At 35.9% G+C, this 23,352-nt stretch overlaps 1 protein-coding gene across 1 annotated transcript in view; it reads left to right on the top strand.

Annotated features, from left to right (window-relative positions):
• SLC6A15 (solute carrier family 6 member 15) overlaps positions 1–23,076 on the top strand; it is a gene marked incomplete at both ends in the record, with an annotated part of 29,977 nt that extends 6,901 nt beyond the window's left edge. Inside the window, 10 exons of the mRNA XM_084286650.1 lie at positions 2,383–2,540; positions 3,033–3,159; positions 5,196–5,377; positions 6,903–7,013; positions 10,211–10,452; positions 10,554–10,746; positions 11,670–11,862; positions 16,835–16,994; positions 21,403–21,565; positions 22,705–23,076. Of these exons, the coding sequence (XP_084142776.1) occupies positions 2,383–2,540; positions 3,033–3,159; positions 5,196–5,377; positions 6,903–7,013; positions 10,211–10,452; positions 10,554–10,746; positions 11,670–11,862; positions 16,835–16,994; positions 21,403–21,565; positions 22,705–23,076 (1,901 nt within the window). The remainder of the gene's footprint in view (positions 1–2,382; positions 2,541–3,032; positions 3,160–5,195; positions 5,378–6,902; positions 7,014–10,210; positions 10,453–10,553; positions 10,747–11,669; positions 11,863–16,834; positions 16,995–21,402; positions 21,566–22,704) is intronic.
• Between the last annotated feature and the right edge of the window lie 276 nt (positions 23,077–23,352).

Raw genomic sequence — 23,352 nt, 5'->3', positions numbered from 1 at the left:
TGGGTTCAGTTCCTGCTCTAGTGCAGTCATCCAGTGGGATACTGGGTAAGTCATTTAGGCCCCAATTTTTTGAGATGTTTAGGCTTTTCTCTACCTAGCCATGAAACACCTATCTAATTAAGGCATCAGGTATCATTTACATTAGTGTTACACTATTTTAAAAAATGCTGGTTTTCAGTGAATTATACAACCACATTTTGAGAGCTAGTGATGCCTAAGCTTCTGTATTTCGTTTACATTGTGAATTAACAATATAGTTCTGTCTCACAGACAATTTTGGGGAATGATGGTGATAAATCAAGGATACTTAATGGTATTATATGTCTTATATATTTTTAGACAGATAGTCATCCTCATTTGAGAATGTTGTTACTCTGTTTCTCAGTTTTCATCACATTTATATCCGTCTCTCTTGTCTCTTTTTGCACTATTAAAAGTAAGTCCTTTGTGTTCATTCCATTATGTGCACATATAAGATGAACCAGAAGAGATGCCAGAGTACTGATTGAGAATATAGACGCTGTTGCAGGACAAATAATAATTATAATTGCATACTTAAATAGACAGTATATACTGTACTGATATAGGTACATGCAACATAGTATTTGTCTCTGTGAGGTAGCATTGTATCGTCAAAATCAGTACTTTGTTCAGAACATAATTTCTTGAACAAATGCTGATCAAGCATTATCATTGCATTGTCATGCAAATAAATCTCAAGAAGCTACTTCATTGCTAACAATAGTGTATAGACTCTAGGGTAAATAAGATCAATAGTTTTTTTTTTGTCTGGTCCATCAGTAATTTTTCTCAGATTTTCTTCCTCTTCTCTTCTTCCTTATTTTTCTTAGGATCAAGACTTAAGTTACTCCATGCTTTGGATCATTATAAAATCTTTATAAGCAAAACTGATGTCCAGTTCATGAATATTTCATGAAGAGCAAAACAGCAAATGGACTTAAATAGGAGCAGATGGCACCAGAAAATCTGAGGCCTCTGCACAGTTTACAAAATCTTAAATTTTCTTAAATAAAGCCTATTCCATGAGAATAAGCCACCTACCAAGGATATGTAAATTTCAGTGTATTTTGATAGATTCATGAAAAAAAAAAAAAACAACAAAAAAAAAAAACTAGAAAGGTGGCACTGAGTAAAGGAACTTAAAGTAGGACCTACCTGGAGGAGGATAAATCCAAAATTAGCTTCTGAACTGTGCTCAGCTTCTCTCTCATCACAGAGGTGAATAGGCTGATTGGACAACTTCATAGCTGTCTCTGGGTTATCAATTTGTAGCCTTGCTTTGACATGTTACAGTCTGCACCTCTTGTGCTTCTTTTACAATGATTGTGATCAACAGACTTAGGCCCTTTGAGCTGGGTGGACAGCATAGTACCCTTCCTATATTGCAGCGTAATTGTCACTTATGTGAAAATTAGGTGCCATATTGCTAATTGCTCATGTCAAAATGTTGTGTTAGCTCTAGTCCTAAATACTCCTCATCAGCAAGGATCAAGTTTGGCTCTGAACTGCCAGTGCACTTAGCATATGGATATATTTTGCTTGGAAGTAGTTTTGCTGAAATAAATGGAGATTCATCCCAAAGTTAGAATTGTATATAACCACTTCCTGGAAATACAACACTGAAAAGGGGATTTGTTTCACTTATATATGTCTAAAGATGAAGTAAGAGTTGTGTTTTCAAATGTCTTTAAGAAGAGCTTGTGAGTACAGGAAGGGGGCTATCTGGATCTACAGTACACCATTTCATTTCCACCTCATGTCTCTGGTATTTGTCTGGAGCCTGGTATAAATGAGCCCATACAGTTCTTTGCTTAGCTGAATAGTATCACTGTTCTGCACACTGGGAAATCCCCTTTTCGAGCATCTTAGGTGCACGTGGTGAGAGGAACACTACAGTCTTCTGAAACTGTGCTGAAGATTGGATGTAATTCAGAGTATTGTAACAGCACAGTATGCTCTGTATTTCCCTTATAAATTCAGTCTGGCTGGTCTGTTACAAACCCAGATTTAGAGTTTCTTTAGGAAATGTTGATTTAGCTCCTGAAAGTTTGACCTAAAACATTTGTGAATATGCCCAAATTTTCATGCGAGCAAACAACTAGATTAGGTAATGACTCACTTTTAGTAAAGTTTGCCTCAAAATATTACAGTGCTTTAGAAATAAGATATCTCTGTGTTTTTCTTATTTTACAAGATTTGTGGCCAAGATCCAGTTAAAATTACACTTTGCATGTAGTAGAGAGAGCTTCGTCATGAATGACACTAGCTCAAACTTAAAGATATTAGATGGTCTCATATGAGTTGTGTTAGATTGTGGCTCTTCCTACACTGTCTCTGATTTCTACTTTGTTCATTTTGTAGGTGCCTATCTTGTGCCATACTTAATCTTGCTACTGGTCATAGGGATTCCACTCTTCTTCTTGGAGCTTTCTGTGGGGCAGAGAATCCGCCGAGGGAGTATTGGTGTATGGAATTATATCAGCCCCAAACTTGGAGGAATTGGATTTGCAAGCTGTGTAGTAAGTTTTTTACCTTAACTGTATGATTTATGTCCAATCTGTGTGATCCAAACTGTTTTGCTACAAGAAATGGACAGTGATCTGTAGCTGGGCTTCAGGGTCAATGTACAATGTTTTTGGAAGATACTAAAACTTATATTAGCACATTAAAATGGTTATATGGATGTTTATACAACCCGTTTACTAGTATTTTTGTATTTTTGAAATTAAGAACTATGGAACACCTTAGACATCTGGGAGAAAAATAGCCTGTAGAAATATAGGTGTCTCATGATAAATATGGGGAAAAGTGAAAGTGTAACAAATTGACATTAGGCACTGTAATGGTACAAACCATTAAGTTCTTATTTTAATGAAAAATAGGTTCAGTGTCTGATGAGCAGAAATGTGTAAAAGTAAGTTCAGTAGGTGTTTGTTTGAATTTACAAATGTAGTTATTAAATGTAACTTCTTTATGTCTTCTTTTTTTTTTTTTTTTTTTCTTTTTTATAGGTATGCTTCTTTGTGGCCCTGTACTACAATGTCATTATTGGATGGAGTCTGTTTTACTTTTCCCAGTCTTTTCAGCACCCATTACCATGGGACCAGTGTCCTTTAGTTAAAAATACATCGCATACCTGTAAGTCTGTAATATATTAATGTTTTAAAAATCATCCAAATACAAATCTACTCATTAAGTAAAAGCAAGTCTTTCTGCTGAATTTAACTGGATTTCCATAAAGGCTTACTGGAGAAAAAAATATGATTTTTTTTCTGCTTTCAGAACTCTCTCTTTAAAAAAAAAAATATATATATAAATATATATACACACATAGTTGGTTGTTATTAACATAACTGAAGAGAATCAAAGAGAAATTTTTGTATACAAAACTGATATTGAATTTTAATAAGACTTCACTTTATGATATTTGGAAAAATTTAAAACAAACTCATCTAATCTATATACTATATTTTGAAAGGAACATCACTGTGAACAAGATTTTAAAGAGTAATAAAATTATGTGTTACTTGGTGTGTTGCAGGAAGAAAAATCCAGTTTTTATTTTTATTTAATTTTAATTTTTAATTTTTCTTTTTCTGATTTTGATACTGTTTTTCATGCTTACTTGACAAAAAACAAAGGTTCAAGAAGGGTATTTCTCCATTTCATTTAGTATGCATCTCCATTTCATTTAGTTTAGTGTACTTCCTTGTGAGAAAGCAGGAAGTGTTGCATTACCAAAAAAAAGCAGAAGATGGAAAATTGTAAATGACAGTGAAATGCATGTAATAAAAGCACTGTTTGCTTTGTAAACTGGTAGCAATAGAATCATTGTTTGTTGCAATAATAAGACATATTATGCAACAGCAGGAAAAGTTCCACATGCCTTAGTTTTAGTTATCTCATAATATTTGCACACTTTGCATTTGTCTTGCTCTTGAAATATTATTATTATTATTTTCATTTCTTTTTATATTGGATCTTAAATTTTTATTTTGTATTTTTCCCCTTTTAATGAAGAACCTAACCAGGGACATTTGGAAAGTTGTACAGTGTTTTTAAATAGTTTTTCCCAGAGTTGTTTGCTTCAGTTATTTGAAACAAATAGTCAGTATTTGTGAATGTTGTTACTCAGTTAAATTGACTGTATTCCACAAGCTATTGTCCATTAATGAAGCCACAGTTTTTGTCTGATTACATTCTCTTATCCTGCCCAAATCATAAGACATAAAGTCTCAACTGAACTATAGCAGAGATCATTTAAACTAAGCTAAAACACAAAAAAAACATTACATTTGATAACATCCTATCACTTTTGACATTTTATTTTGGAGAAGACCTGACAACTGTGTTAAGTTTCTTAAAATTGCTATATTTCTCCCTTCTTTTCATTAATTACCTTGACTTAGGACCTATCTTAAAGATATGATTGGTTGTCAAATAAAGACAAATTATTAAAATATATATATATATCTTCTTTGAAGATTTTATTCTATTTCTATGTGCTACATGTCTAGATGCACAAAATGTCTTAAGCTGTTAACATGAACAAGGCAGAATTTTAGTATAATGAAAAAAATCACTTTTGGAACAGAAAGCAACTTTCATTTGCACATAGCTGTGTAGGAGCCATTTTCTCCTTTTCTCATCACTTTGATATCATTATTTTATTGATTTTGCATTTGTAATTACATTCCAATTGATTTGAGTGTCATATCAAAGCAGACACAATTGAGAAAGTTTTTAATGTTTTATTTCATTTTATTTTTTTTTTCCGAAATTAAAATAATCCAACTTTTGAATTCAGAGAGTTTTCATAGTATGTAAGTCACAGTTTTTTTATATCGAAAATCTATTCTTATGTGTAAAAAAATAAATGTATGTGTTTATCTAGCTCTTCCTATTATTTAGTACTTAATTCATAGATAAATTCTGCCTAGGACTTGGATGCAGACGAATACCTTAAAGTGTTTGACAAAGCTATACCCAGGGCTTTTAACCAATAGCAGTTTCTTTTTCTTTAGAGAACGTCCTAGGACTCTGTGAATTCAGTTTCTAAGTAAATGATGGTAGGACAATTGCAAGTATTGGGAATTAATATAACCTTGCTAAAAAGTGTTGGTAAAATAGCTCTGTCCTGAACCCGTTCTTTACTTGCTAATGTCTCTTGACAGTTGTGGAGCCAGAGTGTGAAAAAAGTTCTGCAACAACTTATTACTGGTACAGAGAAGCACTGAATATTTCCAGCTCGCTTTCAGAGAGTGGGGGTTTAAACTGGAAGATGACTATCTGCTTGCTGGCTGCCTGGGTCATGGTATGCCTAGCCATGATCAAAGGCATTCAGTCTTCTGGCAAAGTGCGTATGCTGTTTACCTAAATGACAGTGTTTTCCTTTGAAACATTTAAGATCTACTTCACTACATTTTTGTTCACTGCACCCTCTGTCTGCTCTTTCATGAAATGTGTAGGAATAAGATGGAAGCTGTGACTCACCCCAGTATTTGTATAATCTCTACTCTCTTAGTAGTTAAGCATTAAAATTGTAGTAATTTTCATGGGAACTATATTAATTTAGTGGGAATTTAGATGTGAAGAAGAATAATTTTTGTTCTTACCAGCATAACTGTTGCAATTAACTGCACCTCAGCATTGTTGAACTGTTAATGCAGCATGAGCTTGCATGCTTCTGAATATCTAAGGAATTAAGTTTCCATGTATATCTATACTCTCACTGTGATTGCAGTGCACCCAGGCTGTCAAAATTCACTGTCATTTGCTTTTTATTGTTAACGTCATTGTCATTCATCCTTCACAGCTTCATCATCATCATTCATTGATGATGATGAAGCTGTGAAGGATGAATGACAATGACCTTCTTCCCTCCCTCATTCCTTCATCATCATCATTCATTGATGATGATGATTCATCATCATCATGATGACATTCATCATCACAGCTTCTTTTCAGAATTCTGGATTGTTTCTTTTGACTAATGGTTAACCATCCCTTTGGATCTGAGTACATGACTTTGTCTTTCCTGTTCATACTGACAGATAGGTTGGCTAGTGAATGATTTGCTAGCTCTGTTGATCTCAGTCGGATTTTCAGATGAAGACTAATCTGTTGTTAATTCCCAACACCTACAAAATTCTTTGCTATTAGGAATTTTTTAGCTGAGGTGGAACTTTCTGTGGCCTTTTTAGTATATTTCAGTTAAAGAAACAACTTGCAGCTTTAGCAAGAGAATCATTTTACATAAAATTTAAACCACAGAATAAGCATGCTTTTCAATGACGGAGAATGAAAGATCATATTTGATCATTAATTTCGTGTTTCCTCTCTTTGTCTTTCTGGTAGTCAAAGCAATATTGCTTTCTTGTTTTTATGATTCAAACCTATGACATCTTGAATCGCTTCTGTACATTGGAGAATATACCCATATTTCCTCCCTCCCTCCTTCCCTCCCTTTTTCCCTCCCTCATTCCTTCCTGAATTTCTGTTCATGCTGCATCTTTACCATACTATGTACTTGAATCTAAGTGTAAAGAGAAACATTTCTAAAACAGTCTACTTCTGTTATTCTCATATTCTCATTGAATTCACACTGATCTTCCCTGAAAGGCTTATAGTTTGGTATCAGTCAACACAATGGCAACTGTAGCGTTTTAATACAATATGATTTTTTTATTTTTTTTTCTAGTACAGTCATGTAATATTGCTCTCTTCTGAAGAGATGAGGTGAATGGAACATGTTTTATATATTTCTGAGAATATAGAGTTTTCAGTTCAGACATATTTCCAAAAGATACAGGATAGAGAATGAGACTCTTGAAAATAAAGTTCATGGGTGTCATTTTAAATTTCTTCTTAATGTATTTCAGATCATGTACTTTAGTTCACTTTTTCCTTATGTGGTACTTCTATGCTTTCTGATCAGAGGATTGCTCCTTAATGGGTCATTGGATGGAATTCGTCACATGTTCACACCTAAGGTATGTTCTTAATTTCTGTTTGAAATGTGTTTAAACTTTAAGTGCCAACTTGACCATTTATGAGTGCTCTCAGATAAGCTTATTGCCTTCATAGAAGATTGACCATTTTTGTGTCTGGCATAATTGCTGTTGACCTCAGTGACACAATATCAAGCCATAAGGTCCAAAGGCTCAAAAATGTTCCAAGGATGTATGTGTGGACTTACCTTCCCAGAGTTGGCTGCCTTTGCAAAGCTAAGCAACTAAAAGTGCTATTTATAAGAATTAAGATGTTTAGAAAGCTCCATAAGTTGGCCAAATGCTTAAAGAGAAGTGAATCATAGAATCAAAGAATCATAGAATCATAGAACTGCTTGGGTTGGAAGGTACCTCAAAGACCATCTAGTTCCAACCCCCAGCCATGGATAGGTAGATCCACCCATTAGATCAGTTTGCCCAGTGCCTTATCCAATCTGGTCTTGAACACATTCAAGGATGGGACATCCACAGCTTTTCTGGGCAACCTGTTCCAGTGCTTCACAACCCTCTGAGGGAAGAATTTCCTCGCAATATCTAATCTAAATCTCCCCTCTTTTATTTTAAAACCACTTCCCCTTGCAATTCCCCCTCATCTGCCAAAGCAAAAAGTTGCTCTCCATCTTTTTTATGAGCCCCCTTTAATTAATAAAAAGCTGCAGTGGGGTCTCCTCGGAGCCTTCTCTGAATGCTTTTTTTCTGGGACATCAAAGTGAAATGCATTACCTCAAATGCTGTCATGGATTTACATAATTAATTTGTCCTTATTGAAAAGGTTGCTCATTTATTTAGAAATAAACTTAACTTGCTTATCATTGCTTTACAGAGTTCTGGTTCTGCAGGAATTTGTAGGCTGCTCAGTCAAATTTGAGGAAATTTGAGGAACAGAGAAATGCAGTGCTTATAGACAAAGATGAATTCTATAGCTGAGATGGAATACATACCTCTAGATGTTATAATTTGGTTTCTCAATGACAGTATTAAAACTTTCTTTAACTAGAACCCCTAGATACCACTAGATACCGAGAGGGAATCAATACTGAAACTCCTCTTTAATATCAACCGCGCATCCTTCAACTATTTTGTCTTCCATGAGTTATTCCTAAAATAAGTTGCAGTTGATGCTCATTTTGTAGTTTAATCCTAAAATTGTTAAATTGTTTAAAATGTTCAGATAATCTTGAAAGAAATCCCCCTCGCTGCCATTGGTTGTATTTCTCAAAAAGTTGTGGTTTAAATTTGAGGTTAGGAAGTCTATAAGTCAGATAGAGTATGTATAGATATAAGCCTTAAAAAATATTTTTATTATAATTTTATTATAATCTCCTCTCTATATATTTCTGTTCTTGAACAATAGTTTGGACCTTAGGTTCACTGAAAACTACCTGAAAGAATTTAGACTGTTGTCATTTCCACTTGCTCCAGGTAGACTAAAATGGACTGGTAAAGTGATCTGGGTTGAAAATAATCCATGTTGATAGATAGGAGAGGGTCTTTGATTTAGCCTCTGTTAGTTCAGCAAATAGATCACAACACATTTCCACAAAACAGTTGTGTTAGCACAGCAGAGGACTGGCACATGCTGGTACAGGTGTGAGAGCACAGGGTTAATGAAGAAGGAGCAAATTTCTCTCTTGGGCATGGCTGTTGACCAAAGCAGAAATTCAAAATAATAGCCTTAATGAAAGAAAATAAATAAAGAAAAGTGTATGAAAAGACCAGTGAATTAATGAAATTAAAATATAGGGCTGTATATAGCTTAAATACAGAATTCCCTAAATTTCATAGTTAATATCTTACAATAATAAATCGGTTACAATTTTGCTTTGAAACACTAGGCAATGTTTATCTGAGAGCGTAATACCTTTGATGATACTAAACCATATTTTGAAGAAAGTTGAAAGTGTTTTTTAAAAACCATTTACAGATTCCTTGAAATTAAAACTATTCCTCTAGCTCCCTCTAGTGGAAAAACTCTAACATGACTGTTCGATACAGGTAGGTTAACAGGCAGGTTAAAGTAGGTGTAACAGATATATGTACAATGTAATTATAAAAAATAAATATGTCGGGAATAAGTTTACTGTAATAAGACTCTTTATTTCAAATGTATTTTAGCTGTATATGTCAAAGGTTAAAGAAGGTGTCTATTATCTATCACAGTAGCAGACTTTTTTATTAGAGTGAGACAGTCTTTTGATGCTAGCATCCTCATGCTTTTTAGATTTACTCTTTTCAATAAGGTTTGGGTTACAGAAAAAAAAAGTCATATTTCCAGAAGTAAGTCTTTTACTGTTAAATGACTGGAGGCCCTGGATTAACTTCCGACAGTCTAATGTTGAAGTCTTTCATGCACTTCTTTGTTATAGTGCAGACTTGAGAAATATCTTAAATAGGTAGATGATGACTCATAACTTAAAAGGTATTTCTTGAAGTCTGGTCATCTGAAGAGCAATTTTATAAAGTTAACATTTAAGCTTTTAGATGAAAGGCTTAGTTGTCCCTCAAACATACCACTCATTTTACTTGATAATTTCAAGGCATCTAGCTTAAGGGAGATTTGATTTCTGCACTGTGCAGATTCTGGTGGCCGACATTTATTTTACATGTTGCATTTTTCTTTACATATTTGCATGAAATGTAGTAGAATTCCATATAAACACGTGTATGTATGTCATAGTCACCTTTTTTTTTTTTTTTTTTTTTTTTTTTTTAACAAAGCAAAACAAAAAGGTAGCAACAACCAAAACAACTTTCAACATACATATTACATTTATAAAAGGGTTGGCCGTCCCAAAATAAATCTTAATTCTAATGTCCATCAGTACAGGTAGTGTAAGAAAAAAGAGTACCAAAAAACACCCCAAACAGATGTTCTTTGATTTCATTGTGTAACTAGCTGCAAGTTAAATTATCATATAGATCCGTTAGTATCTCATTTTTTTGGAACTTACTGTATAGAATGTTTCTTTTTAAGGATTATATTGCATAAAATCAATGGAAATTCTGGCCCATAAGTGCACCGAATTTTAGGTGTCACATTCAGCTTTATCACAATGAAAATATATTTGTAGTGGAGTATTAGCATTTTATGATATAGGTTGTCTTCATGTTTTTGTGTTCTTTTCATGTAATAGAAATGCATTTTATAGCTGACATCTATTGTATCTAATTTCAAACAGCTTGAAATAATGCTGGAGCCCAAGGTCTGGAGAGAAGCTGCTACTCAGGTGTTCTTTGCCTTAGGGCTCGGATTTGGTGGAGTCATTGCCTTTTCAAGCTACAACAAGAGAGACAACAACTGCCATTTTGATGCTGTACTGGTGTCCTTCATCAATTTTTTCACTTCTGTGCTGGCAACCTTGGTGGTGTTTGCAGTTCTGGGCTTCAAAGCCAATATCATAAATGAAAAATGTGTTATCCAGTATGAATATCCATTTTTAATTATTACTTTAATGGAAAATTTCATTTATGAATGCACACAGATCATCACATTTGATTTCTCTATTTTGTTGTATTTCACAGAAATTCAGAGAAGATTCTAAAACTTTTGAAAACAGGCAATCTGAGCCAGGATATGATCCCACATCATATCAATTTCTCAAGCATTACAGCAGAAGATTACAATTTAGTTTATGACATTATTCAGAAAGTTAAGGAAGAAGAATTTGATTCTCTTGGTCTGAAATCTTGTCAAATTGAGGATGAACTTGACAAGGTGAGAGTGATAAGTATGTATTAATTACAAAGATTATAAATGGAGGAATATTTGCAAGTCCAAAATAAACTGAGGTGTATACCCACACAGAATATTAATACTGTCTACCTATAGAGATTGATATGAAAACATGATTCTCACTGGAGCTGGTGAGAGCACTTCTGTGTCTGATGTCTTAATACAGTCTGCTTTCTAGTGTATTTTGATCATAACATTGCTCCTTAAGAGGCAATAAAATTTTAAAGTTCTGTTTCACCAAAGGCATTTTTTCAGTCTAAATAGAGATATATTTATTCAACATCTCAAACTATGACATCTTTCAATGTCAAGATATCATTGCTAAATATAAATATGATTTTATTGGAAAGGAAAAGTTATTTTTTATTACATAGTTTTAATTAACATTATCATATTTAAAATCTTTATTTTAAACCAGATCTGTAAAAGAAATTTTTTGAACTTCACTTTGGAGGGACTTCCAGTTTTAAACACTGACCTCTGTGAAGTTGCATCAGCATCTGAAGCTAAAATATCAAATTGGCAACTTAGACATTTAAAAGTTCAGTACTGTTTCTACCTTTTTAATCTGAAGCAAGTAAGTATAGAAATGAAATCCTTTATATACTAACAGGAGAGACTAGACTGTGTTTTATAGCCATCCAGTATAATAGCTCTGTGCAAAATTATCAGTGAAAGAGCAAAAAAATATGTTGTTAATATCAATCAATGTACAGCCAAATCCAGTATGTCCATACTAGTTAAGTTAGCATGGATGGGAGAATCATATGTTAGATATCAGCTAACTCTCCCTTCAAGATTTAATCAATTGACAAACATGAAGTCAAACTGTCACTCTAAAAAAAAAAAAAAATACAGTGTGAATTATAATGTGATTTTTATTTATTTTATTTTCTCACTGACAGGCTGTTCAAGGAACTGGTTTAGCTTTTATTGCCTTTACAGAAGCAATGACCCACTTTCCTGCTTCTCCCTTCTGGTCAGTCATGTTCTTTCTCATGTTGGTGAATTTGGGACTAGGAAGTATGTTTGGAACCATTGAAGGCATCATCACACCCATTGTTGATACCTTCAAAGTTAGGAAAGAAATTCTTACTGGTGAGTTTCGCAGCGTTTCTTTTCTCAACAGAGCAGTAAGCTTAAAATTGTTTTGGAGAGTATGAAGTTTGTTTGTTTGTTTGTTTGGTTATTTATTTTATTTTGACATGAAAGTTTTCAGTACTTACATTTAACAGACAAGGAAATCACTGTACATTCATGCACATGTACGTTAATATCTGCAAGTAAATCCTTTTTCTGAATGCTACAAGAGTGGGAATTCTTCAGTTCTTCAACTCTTCTTCAATTTAATGAAGAATTAATTAATTCTGTTAGAATTTTCTTTATGTTAAGCTGTTCTGAGCTCTTCCAGAATACTTTCCATTCTAGCCTGTGTCACAGATCAGGGAAACAAAGCCAAAGGAATGATTAAAAATACATTGTAAATCATGACAAACTATTTCAATAAAGCTAAATGGAATCTTAAAATATGATGAAATGTTTATTATATTAAAAATAAGTGCAGTTACTCCAGTTGCTCTCCAGAACAATATATATATATATATATATTTTTTTTTTTTTTTTCTGTTGAATATGTAAAGGGTCTTAAACAAGGATTTTTTTCTTTTCCTTTTTCTAATGCCTGAAATCATGTGAGGTACAGCTTGTTCATGTATTCATGATTGTCTTGTAGCAGTTTCTTTTTGAAATATGAAATAAGCATAAAATATGAAAGTTAGGTTTCTGAAAATTTTCAGGACAGCTGCAGGGCACTTGGTATAATGGTAGGTTTGGATTTTGTATCAATAGCTATGACAAGAGGGATAGAAAATTATAAACTGTTTTCATATTTTCTAGCTCTATGGTGGAAATAGTATGTTTTCTAAGAGTTAAACCCTGGTACAGCAGAACACTTTTCTGACTGCTGAGTTCTTAGGTAATAGGTAATTAACTGAATGCATGGATATATATATATATTTTAACTTTATTTTTTATTTTTTGCTTTGCTTGGTCTAAGAATAAAATTGTTCCTAAAGATTAAACAGCTGATTTTTCTTCAGTCTTAAACTATTGAGCACTTTTTTCTTTTTTTTAATATGTTTTTAAGTTCATATTGAAAAACCAAAGTGGCGTTCAGAAATTTTAGGGCTATTTGCCCTAAGTATATATGCAAATAACATGTTATACAGTTATTACTCTGGAATAATATAGTAATTCCTTTTTATGGAATTTGAAAAAAAATATATTAAGAAGATAGTATATAAAGATGTAAAGATAAGATGAAGATATAAATGAAAATATCTTCTTATAAAATATAAAGAAGATATAAAGAAATATACAAGAACTGCTTTTCTCTGCTACTATTTTTGTGTTATATATGCATGATTTTTACTACTTCAGTTAGTTGTACTCAAAGAATTAAAACATAACATAACACAGCCCAGAGAAAGCAGTCTAGGAGGTTTCTGGAGAGTGTGGAAGATAGCTTCCTGACAGAGCTGGCTAGTGAGCCTACCAGGGGAAGTGCCCCGCTAGACCTTCTCTTCACAAACAGAGAAGGACTGGTGGGAGATATGGTGGTTGGAAACTGTCTTGGGCAGAGTGACCATGAAATGGTAGAGTTCTCCATTCTTGGAGAAGCCAGGAAGGCGACCAGTAAAACCGCTGTATTGAACTTCCGGAGGGCTGACTTGGAACTGTTCAGGACACTGGTTGGTAGAGTCCCTTGGGAGGCGGTTCTGAAGGGCAGAGGAGTCCAGGAAAGCTTGGTGCTCTTCAAGAAGGAAATCTTAATGGCACAGGAGCAGTCTGTCCCCACGTGCCCAAAGACAAGCCGCGGGGAAGAAGACCGGCCTGGCTGAACAGAGAGTTGTGGCTTGAGCTTAGCAGGAAAAAGAGGGTTTACAATCTTTAGAAAAGAGGGCGGGCCACTTGGGAGGACTATAACGATGTTGCGAGGCTGTGCAGGGACAAAATTAGAAAGGCCAAAGCTCATCTGGAGCTCAATCTGGCTACTGCCGTCAAAGACAACAAAAAATGTTTTTACAAATACATTAATGCAAAATGGAGGATTAAGGAGAATCTCCATCCTTTACTGGATGTGGGGAGGAAATTAGTTACAAAAGATGAGGAAAAGGCGGAGGTGCTTCATGCCTTCTTTGCCTCAGTCTTTAGCAGCAAAACCAGTTGCTCTCTGGATACACAGTACCCTGAACTGGTGGAAGGGGATGGGGAGCAGAATGTGGCCCTCACTATCCATGAAGAAATGGTTGGCGACCTGCTACGGCACTTGGATGTACGCAAGTTGATGGGGCCAGATGGGATCCACCCGAGGATACTGAGAGAACTGGTGGAGGAGCTGGCCAAGCTGCTTACCATCATTTATCAACAGTCCTGGCTATCGGGGGAGGTCCCAGTCGACTGGTGGCTAGCAAACGTGACACCCATCTACAAGAAGGGCTGGAGGGCAGACCCGGGAAGCTATAGGCCTGTCAGTTTGACCTCACTACCAGGGAAGCTCATGGAGCAGATTATCTTGAGTGTCATCACGCGGCACTTACAGGGCAACCAGGTGATCAGGCCCAGTCAGCATGAGTTTATGAAAGGCAGGTGCTGTTTGATGAACCTGATCTCCTTCTATGACGAAGTGATGCACTTGGTGGATGAGGGAAAGGCTGCGGATGTGGTCTACCTTGATTTCAGCAAGGCTTTTGACACTGTTTCCCACAGCATTCTCCTCAAGAAACTGTCTGCTCGTGGCTTGGACTGGCGTATGCTTTTTTGGGTTAAAAACTGGCTGGGTAGCCGGGCACAAAGAGTCGTGGTGGATGGAGTCAAATCCAGCTGGAGGCCGGTCGCTAGTGGCATTCCCCAGGGCTCGGTGCTGGGGCCGGTCCTCTTTAATATCTTCATCGATGATCTGGACGAGGGCATTGAGTGCACCCTCAGTAAGTTCGCAGATGACACCAAGTTAAGTGCGTGTGTCGATCTGCCTGAGGGTAGGAAGGCTATGCATGAGGATCTGGATAGACTGCACCGATGGGCTGAGGTCAACTGCATGAAGTTCAACAAGGCCAAGTGCCGGGTCCTGCAGCTGGGGTGCAATAACCCCAAGCAGAGCTACAGGCTGGGAGATGAGTGGTTGGAAAGCTGCCAGGCAGAGAAGGACCTGGGAGTATTGGTTGATAGTCGGCTGAATATGAGCCAGCAGTGTGCTCAGGTGGCCAAGAAGGCCAACAGCATCCTGGCTTGTATAAGAAGCAGTGTGGCCAGCAGGTCTAGGGAAGTGATTGTCCCCCTGTACTCAGCTCTGGTGAGGCCGCACCTTGAGTACTGTGTTCAGTTTTGGGCCCCTCACTACAAGAAGGACATTGAGGTGCTTGAGCGGGTGCAGAGAAGGGCGACAAAGCTGGTGAGGGGTCTGGAGAACAAGTCTTACGAGGAGTGGCTGAGGGAGCTGGGTTTGTTCAGCCTGGAGAAGAGGAGGCTCAGGGGCAACCTTTTCGCTCCTTATAAGTACGTTAAAGGAGGATGTAGCGAGGTGGGGTTGGTCTATTCTCCCACGTGCCTGGTGACAGGATGAGGGGGAACGGGTTAAAGTTGTGCCAGGGGTGTTTTAGGTTGGATATTAAGAAGAGCTTCTTTACTGAGAGGGTTGTTAGGCATTGGAATGGGCTGCCCAGGGAAGTGGTGGAGTCACCATCCCTGGAGGTGTTTAAAAGACATTTAGATGTTGAACTTAGTGATATGGTTTAGTGGAGGACTTGTTAGTTTTAGGTCAGAGGTTGGACTTGATGATCTTGAGGTCTCTTCCAACCTAGACAATTCTGTGATTCTGTGTGATAATGTTTTTATAATTAATTTTTATACTGGAATGCCTGTGTTAAGCTTCATATAATATCAGTGGGACTTAATAAGGATTATGCTTGCACTATAGTTTGTGATTAAGAACCACAAATTGTCATTTTGTAGAAGTACTGCATTACATTTGCAACTTTTTTCACTATAATTCCACTTCAGTTTTCAGGGAAACCAACTCATATGCTTAAAGTTAATTTTGTGCTCCAGTATTCCAAATTGGAGTTTGCATGTATACGTGCAGAAAAGTGTACCTACCAGAGTGTAGTTTACAACTGAAGGTGCATGTTTTTTGGGTGGGCGGTATGACGTGATGGGAGAACATAAAAATAACAAGGATTTCTAAATTTGCTTATATACAGTTCTAAAATTCTTTTCTCAGGGTTAATAATAAGACTCAGTGTAATTAATGTAATTAATGAGACAAACATTGGGGAGATTTTATCTGTGTTGAAAAGAGTGATCGTATTATACCACAATATTTAAAAAGTGTCACTGTCTTCCTTTTGTTATTTTAATCAATTACAAATAGCTGGTATTAATACAATGACTATATTATTTGTAAGAGTATTTTATACTTTTGCTTGGATTTAGCTCACCTAATTTTAGACTGCGTAGGTGCAGCCTTAACCTTAGTTCTCAGTGGAAAAGAAGAAAAGGGCACTTCAAGTGGGAGAATCAGTTTTGCTCGACCTACAGCTGATTTCACAATTTATTGAAATTTGACTTGTTTTATAGCTGCTTAAGCATTCAAACCTATTCTTGATGGATTTAGTAGGAAAAAAAAAAGTTATATTGAGATTGATTGTGTAGGTGATCTAGTGATCAAATAATATGATGCTCAACAGTTTTCTTTATTTTAGCCTTGCAGTCACATTAAGTGAAATATTTATTGAGATATAGTGCTTTGATTAATCTGTGCTGCTTAACGGGGGCTGCTGTAATACGGTAATTACAGTAACTACTTCTGGTTTCATGACATTTCTGTTTCATAAGGGAGAGGTAGGATTCCTAATATTCTCAAAATTGCCACCAAAAAATAAGGAAAGTGATAACAACTTTCATTATATGAAATAATGTGTTAAAGTACAACTTTGCTATATCAAACTCTCTCTTCATTTCCTCTTTTTCTGTGAAAATTGTGATTATTACAGTTTACAATTCTTCATTACAGTCATCTGCTGCTCGGTGGCATTTTTTATTGGCCTGATCTTTGTGCAGCGCTCTGGAAATTATTTTGTCACGATGTTTGATGACTACTCAGCTACTCTGCCCCTGCTTATTGTGGTCATTTTGGAGAACATTGCAGTTACCCGCATTTATGGAATAGAAAAGTAAGTGAAGGAAATCTATTTCCCTGTCTACATCAACAGTATTCAATACAATATTTATTATTATTATAATTTTATAGCACCAATTATTTTGTATATACACACAAATTAAAGCCAATAGAAAGATATCCCAATCTAAAGAGAGCCTTTCAAACTGACTGTTACACAGAGATAGGGAAGAAAGCAAACCAAAATGAAAGCAGTAGGAATTAAGGATGAAAACAGGAATTTATCTTTTCTGGTTTGTGCAACTGTAAAGGTGTTATTCTTGGTATGATAAGGGAGTCAAAGTTTGTCAATGTGGACTTGAATCAAGTCTTCCTTTAAGAACAGGTTAGAACCTTAGGAAGAAGGCATAATGCATCAGGACAGTGTAGTGAAGCTCAGAGAATAAACTACAACAGGCCCACAAAAAGGAGAATGAGGCAAAAAAGAGATAAAATAGAGCTAGAAAGGAGTCTGGATGGGTAAGAGGAATTTATATATGGAAAGGACACCAAGAGAAGGATTTCAAGGAGTAATAACAGCAGTCTAAGCAGCAGATAAGGAGGAGCATTTTGAACAGATCTGCAGTATTTTGTCCGAGAGAGGAACAGAGTAAAATAAGAAAGTTTCAATTTATTATCTAGATTTAGCTTGCGATGTTGTAGCAGCTAATTGTTCTTTGCATTTGTTGTGAGAGAGGAAATAGAGGAAATGATAGGGAAGAACAGGATCAAAACTTACATGGAAGCAGCACATTTGGCAATAAAATTAAGTAACCTTCTATCAGTGATAACTGAAGAGAAGAGTAAAGAGCATCATGTCTCTAATTTCTTTACATCATTTGACAGAGATCAACAGAATGTGTTCACTAAGTGCTACACTTTTAAGGAATAGAGGTGCTTGTATCAAAAATAACTCATGTTATCCACAGATAAAGCATGCTATATTAGTATGTTGAAGTAATTTAAACATTGGTGATTCTTTCATATGTATAAAGGGTGACATAAATGGGTATTTTTTCTTTGACTTTTCATCTGTTCAATCTGAGTAATCAACTAGTCCCTTGCTATAATGAAAAACAATATAAGAAAATATAATCATATGGATTCTAGATATTTTTTCTGGTCTATGCAAATAGTGTCTGGACTACATACTCATTAATACAGAATTTCTACCAAGGCCAAGTGTGTAAGTCTATAATTGGACACATACAAAATACCATGTAGATGTTTTTACTCATGCAAACAAAAGATGATACAAGTGGCCTTGGCATCAAGGTGCTATTGTCTAATCAAATAGAGTTCCACTGTGCAGAGAGGTAGACACTCCAAGAATCACCAATTTACTAGTGATGAACTTGGTGTTTAGGAGTAGCTAAAATATGGTAATACTTTGCTTCTGTATCAGATGGCCGTTGCTTGATATTTTCAGATGTTCTGACAGAACACAGTAAACAGCTAACAGATTTCTTGTGCCTAATGACCACCTGATTATTTCTGTGGAGTATTCCTTCATTTCTTCTGATGTATAAATTTCTCCAGAATATTTTTCTTCATGAACCCAGCATTCTTGTTTGCAAAAACTGCCAGAATGAACAACCTCACATTGTCATTAGCTGTAGTAGCTCCCATGGGGGATAGTCATAGATAAAGATTTGTGTATAAGTAACATTAAAATCTCTGAATAGGAATAGAAAAAAGAAAGAAAATAAAATAAAAGAAGGAAAAAAAAAAAGCATGGAAAGGGATTACAGCCAAAGGGTAGAAAAAAAGGCAATATGTGGATCCTTGCAGCCAGGAAGGCATAAAATGTTAGATAATTATCAGTTAACATCATGAACCCTGGTATTGCAAAGCAGCAGATATCAAATTTTGCATAAAATTCACAGAAAAAAAATAAGGAAATGGAACCAGAGATTTATGGAATACATCACCTATAGATGGGGGACAATGCTTCTGAAGATACCTGATTGAAAGTGTAAGGTAAGTGGGAGATAAACACTGAAATAAGTGAAGTTAAAGGAGCTCGGTAGCTTATGATAGAGGATTAGTAGTGTGAAGAAGTGAAGTATGGTGAAAGACTTTGAAAATGAAGAGAACAGATTTATGTTTCATTGGGTGAAGAGCTGGAGAGAGCAGAAAGAAAAGGCTGTGTGCTCTCTATAGAGAGCTCAAACCATTTGTAAATTCTGCTTCTTTTTAACAATATGTTTCAGTGCAATGTAAACAAAGGATAGAATACCCCAAACGATGTGGTTCAAAAAATTTTTGAGTGTTTATTTGACAGTGACTTTACATGTGTAACTGCTTTCGAAACATGTTTATTGCTATAAGAACATTTTCCATGCACAAATTTCAAAAGAAAGTGGGATCACAAGGAAGTTAAAACAGAATCAGGGCTTGTGCACACTCCAAAAGAGTTAGCTATAAAAATATTCTCCCTTTTTCTTCTGGCTCTGGAACAGCGTACTCCTCCATCAGGAATACAAAAATAGGAGTTTTGTTCAGCTCATAATTTGCAATTTTGAGGCACAAGGAGGCAGATTTAAAACTTTGCAGTTTTATTTCAGCGGCTTATATGATGCAAACCAAAGCTTATATATAAAGTTTTTTTTTTTGTTTGTTTGTTTTTTTACACTGCAACATGCATATAGGTTCGAAATTAATCCTGCAAAATTGATAATATGTGCTGTTTTTTATATGTGCTCAAAAGTGATGACACATACCTTAGCAAACAACTCATTAGACAATATAGAAAGATATGAAAAAGAATCCTGTAAATTAGAGATGAGTTTAAATATCTTTCCAGCATTGTCCAGCAAGCAGCCCACATGCTAAATTTGGTCCAATACATGCTCCCATTGGCTTCTGCTTCTGAGAAGGAGCAGAGGACTGGTATCATCTCTTGCCTGGCAAATGTTCAACAGAGTAGTCTTACTGCTTTCTAGTGCTCATGTTGACAGTATGGCCAAGGAAGAGTAGGTGAATTGTAGCTATGGCTAGGTTTGGTCTACCTCAGAATTAGTGTCTCCTTTTTCTTATACCTCCACATAAAAACAGAAACAGTCATAGGCTATATCCATGACTTCTGCTTGCATCAACAGTAGTAGGCAGTCTGGTCTGCCTCTGTAATTTCACTCGTTCTCTACTGCCTGGAGTACCTAAACTACTCATGTCTTCTCATTGCAGCATAAGGCCTTTCATGTGAGGTGGCACAGGAGCTTAAGTCTGTATTAGCCTCTGTAAAAGTGTCAGGGCAGAAGCAGAAAGAGAGAAAGGATTCTTGTACAATCTGTGAGGTGAAGAGGTGGGGCAGACTGATTTCTCAGATCTTTTTTGCAGCAAACTGTTCTTGTGGGAGGAAGGGGTAGATGTTCTTGGGAGAAGGGAGATCTCTATGCAGTCTGCCTCTGCATATGAATGGGGCCCTGTGGTCTCACAGAATAGAAGGGGAGTGCAGCCTTTACAATATGGAACAGGAGGTGCAGCTTCCAAGATCATCCTCTTCTAAATGATCTTTGAATGTGACAGATGTGATGATTGTGATGATTCTTCCATCACTATCTTCTAATAAGTATCTTCAAATAATGTTGATATCCATATTGCTTTAAAAAAAATAATAAAAAGGATATGTGCAGTTTTCTGAATTGTAATCACACTTAGCAGAGTCCTCAAGTAGTTGAAGTATCCACTATTCAGAATAGAGGAGAAGGCTCAATTGTTAAGAATCTTTGCAGTGTAGTCTTTCATAAAATGCAAGCTATCTTTACGTATTTCCGGTACCACTCAACCTTGTTAATGGAAGCTAATAGAAGGTAGCTTGGTCTTCCAATTTTGCTTTGCTGATTGCATCTACAAGAAAGATTATTCTTGAGAAAATTTTAACACATAATACCACTTGAATTCACAAATTCGGTGAACATGTGTTTCAAGGGAATGTCTGAAAATGTGATCTCATTGGACAGGAAAGTTATAGATATTTCAGTTTCACTCTACTCATCCAGGAAGATCCAGAACTAAAATTATGCATTTAATGCACCTCAAGATGCCTTCAGTTTCCATTTTCTCTTCAGAAGTCTAGCATTGTAAGTTGGATTGGGCATTAAACTTGGACTCAAAACTGTTATTGAATAGAAGGACATCACAACTCTGTATTTTACTTCCAATTGTATTAGGATTTAAGTCTGATTCTTTAGAAGTCAAAGCTAGTTTACTAACTCACAGCACTGTGGAGTAATTCCTTCTGTTCATCTATTCAGAACTGGTTATAGAAGATCCATTTGTCAGCCCATTAAGTCAGCTAAAGTGCAGCCATTTGTATACATAAATTTTGTCAGCATGTCCCTTCAAATTAGGTGCTCTGTGTCAGCTATAGCACTAGAAATTTAAGTGTGCTGAGTAACAATAACCTTTTATTCCCTTCACAGATTTATGGAGGATCTAAAAGACATGCTTGGTTTTTCTCCAAGTCAGTATTATTACTACATGTGGAAGTATGTTTCACCTTCAGTATTGTTATGTTTGCTGGTAGCTAGCATTGTCCAAATGGGATTAAGTCCTCCTGGCTACAATGCATGGATTGAAGACATGGTATGTATGTAACAGATGCCATCACTATCACAATGATCATACATGAAATATTTCAGAAGCACATGAAAAGACAAAAAATTATGATTGCAAATTCAAATCATTATAAATAATGACATGGTGCTTAACTATCTTTTTAACTTTAAAGTACTTCTTTTGCTTTAAAATATAACTGCTTGACATGAATTTATGTGTGTGTTTGTTGTTTTTTTTTGTGAGTTTTATTTTGTTATATGTTGGAGATGTTCTTAAGGACAAGAGATTTTGTTGACTTTCTTTAAATTTTATTTCATTGCAGAAAGCAGTTGGTAATAATGCTGAATAAATCATTTCAGATATCCCATCATTTTTAGTGATGGGATTATACTGAGATTAGCCACGTCATAATTTTTCCTACTTGGAGGCAGGTAGTGTCTGCTGTCCCTTATTTGGAATGCGGATTTGAATCTGTCCTGTGATCATCTTAAATGAATACCCCAACAGTCCAAATTTTGAGTTCAGCATGCCTCTACCTCGCAGGCTTGGGCTGCTCCTTTCCCTGTATAAAATTAAATGTTAATTGAGCTATTAGACAAATTAAGTTTGCTGCCCAGAGATAAATGTTTGCAACAGAAGCGTGCTTGTGAGGTAGAGTCATTGTCCCAGTAAATGCGTTTTATTTTACATGAAGCTTACATGAAGTAGAACAATCCTGCAAGGTGATCTGAGACAGTCCCTGCCTACGCTAGCTGTTAGCCTACAGAACTTTGCAGATATAGTTACAGATGCCACTACGCACTGCTGTGATGTTGTCTTGTGTCTAGAATATGTTCTACACACCTTTTAAAGGATCATGGAACAATTACAAACAAGCTGTAGCTCAAGGTCTGATGTGAAAATCCTGATTTGGGCTCTGCTTCAGTGCTCTGAGCATCTCAGAAACTTTGGGTTGGCATTTTGGTCCTACTCACTGGCAGGAAGACAGCAATCATCTATTTCTATGATTGTTCAACTTTGAGATCTGAAGTAGTGCCTACATTGTGAGTGCAAGATAACAAGAAGATGAGCATGTGTTTGAAAACTGCAGGCCTTGGTAAGGACCGCAGATTTCCTCTTTTTAAAGTAAAAATGTATTAATAGTCTTTTTCTCTTGTCTTGCTCAGGCTACAGAAGAGTTCCACAGCTATCCAACATGGGGAATGATTGTCTGTATATCTCTGATGGTATTGGCCATACTGCCAGTCCCAATAGTCTTCATAGTGCGTCGCTGCAACCTTATTGATGACAGCTCTGGTAGCTTGGCATCCGTATCCTACAAAAGGGGCCGGATAATAAAGGAGCCTGTTAATCTGGAGGGAGATAATACAAGTCTGATTCATGGGAAGAGTCCAAGTGAAGTGCCATCTCCAAATTTTGGGAAAAACATATATCGAAAACAGACTGGATCACCAACTCTGGATACTGCTCCAAATGGACGCTATGGTATTGGATACCTAATGGCAGATATGCCTGATATGCCAGAATCTGACTTGTAACTACAGAAGAAATGTTCTCTGTTGTTCTTCTTGCTGATCATGGCTTTCCTAAGAGAAGTGGTCAGCTTCACTTACTAGGGTGTGATCTCAGGTGCTCTGTAGTGGCAGTCTTTAAGATACCATGACTGACCATACAGGTTGAGAAAACTCCTTTTGGATTAGTTCTGTGGGTTTTCATTTGCACTGAAGGGAATAAATGAAAAATCAATGGCAGCCTACATCTGCTAGCATAGCTGAGAATTAGTTTTTTAAATTAATTTCTAAATTTAAAACTTT

Source organism: Netta rufina, assembly GCF_964035555.1.
Source record: "Netta rufina genome assembly, chromosome: 1".
Taxonomy (NCBI): domain Eukaryota; kingdom Metazoa; phylum Chordata; class Aves; order Anseriformes; family Anatidae; genus Netta; species Netta rufina.
This window is presented reverse-complemented; position numbering and strand designations above follow the sequence as displayed.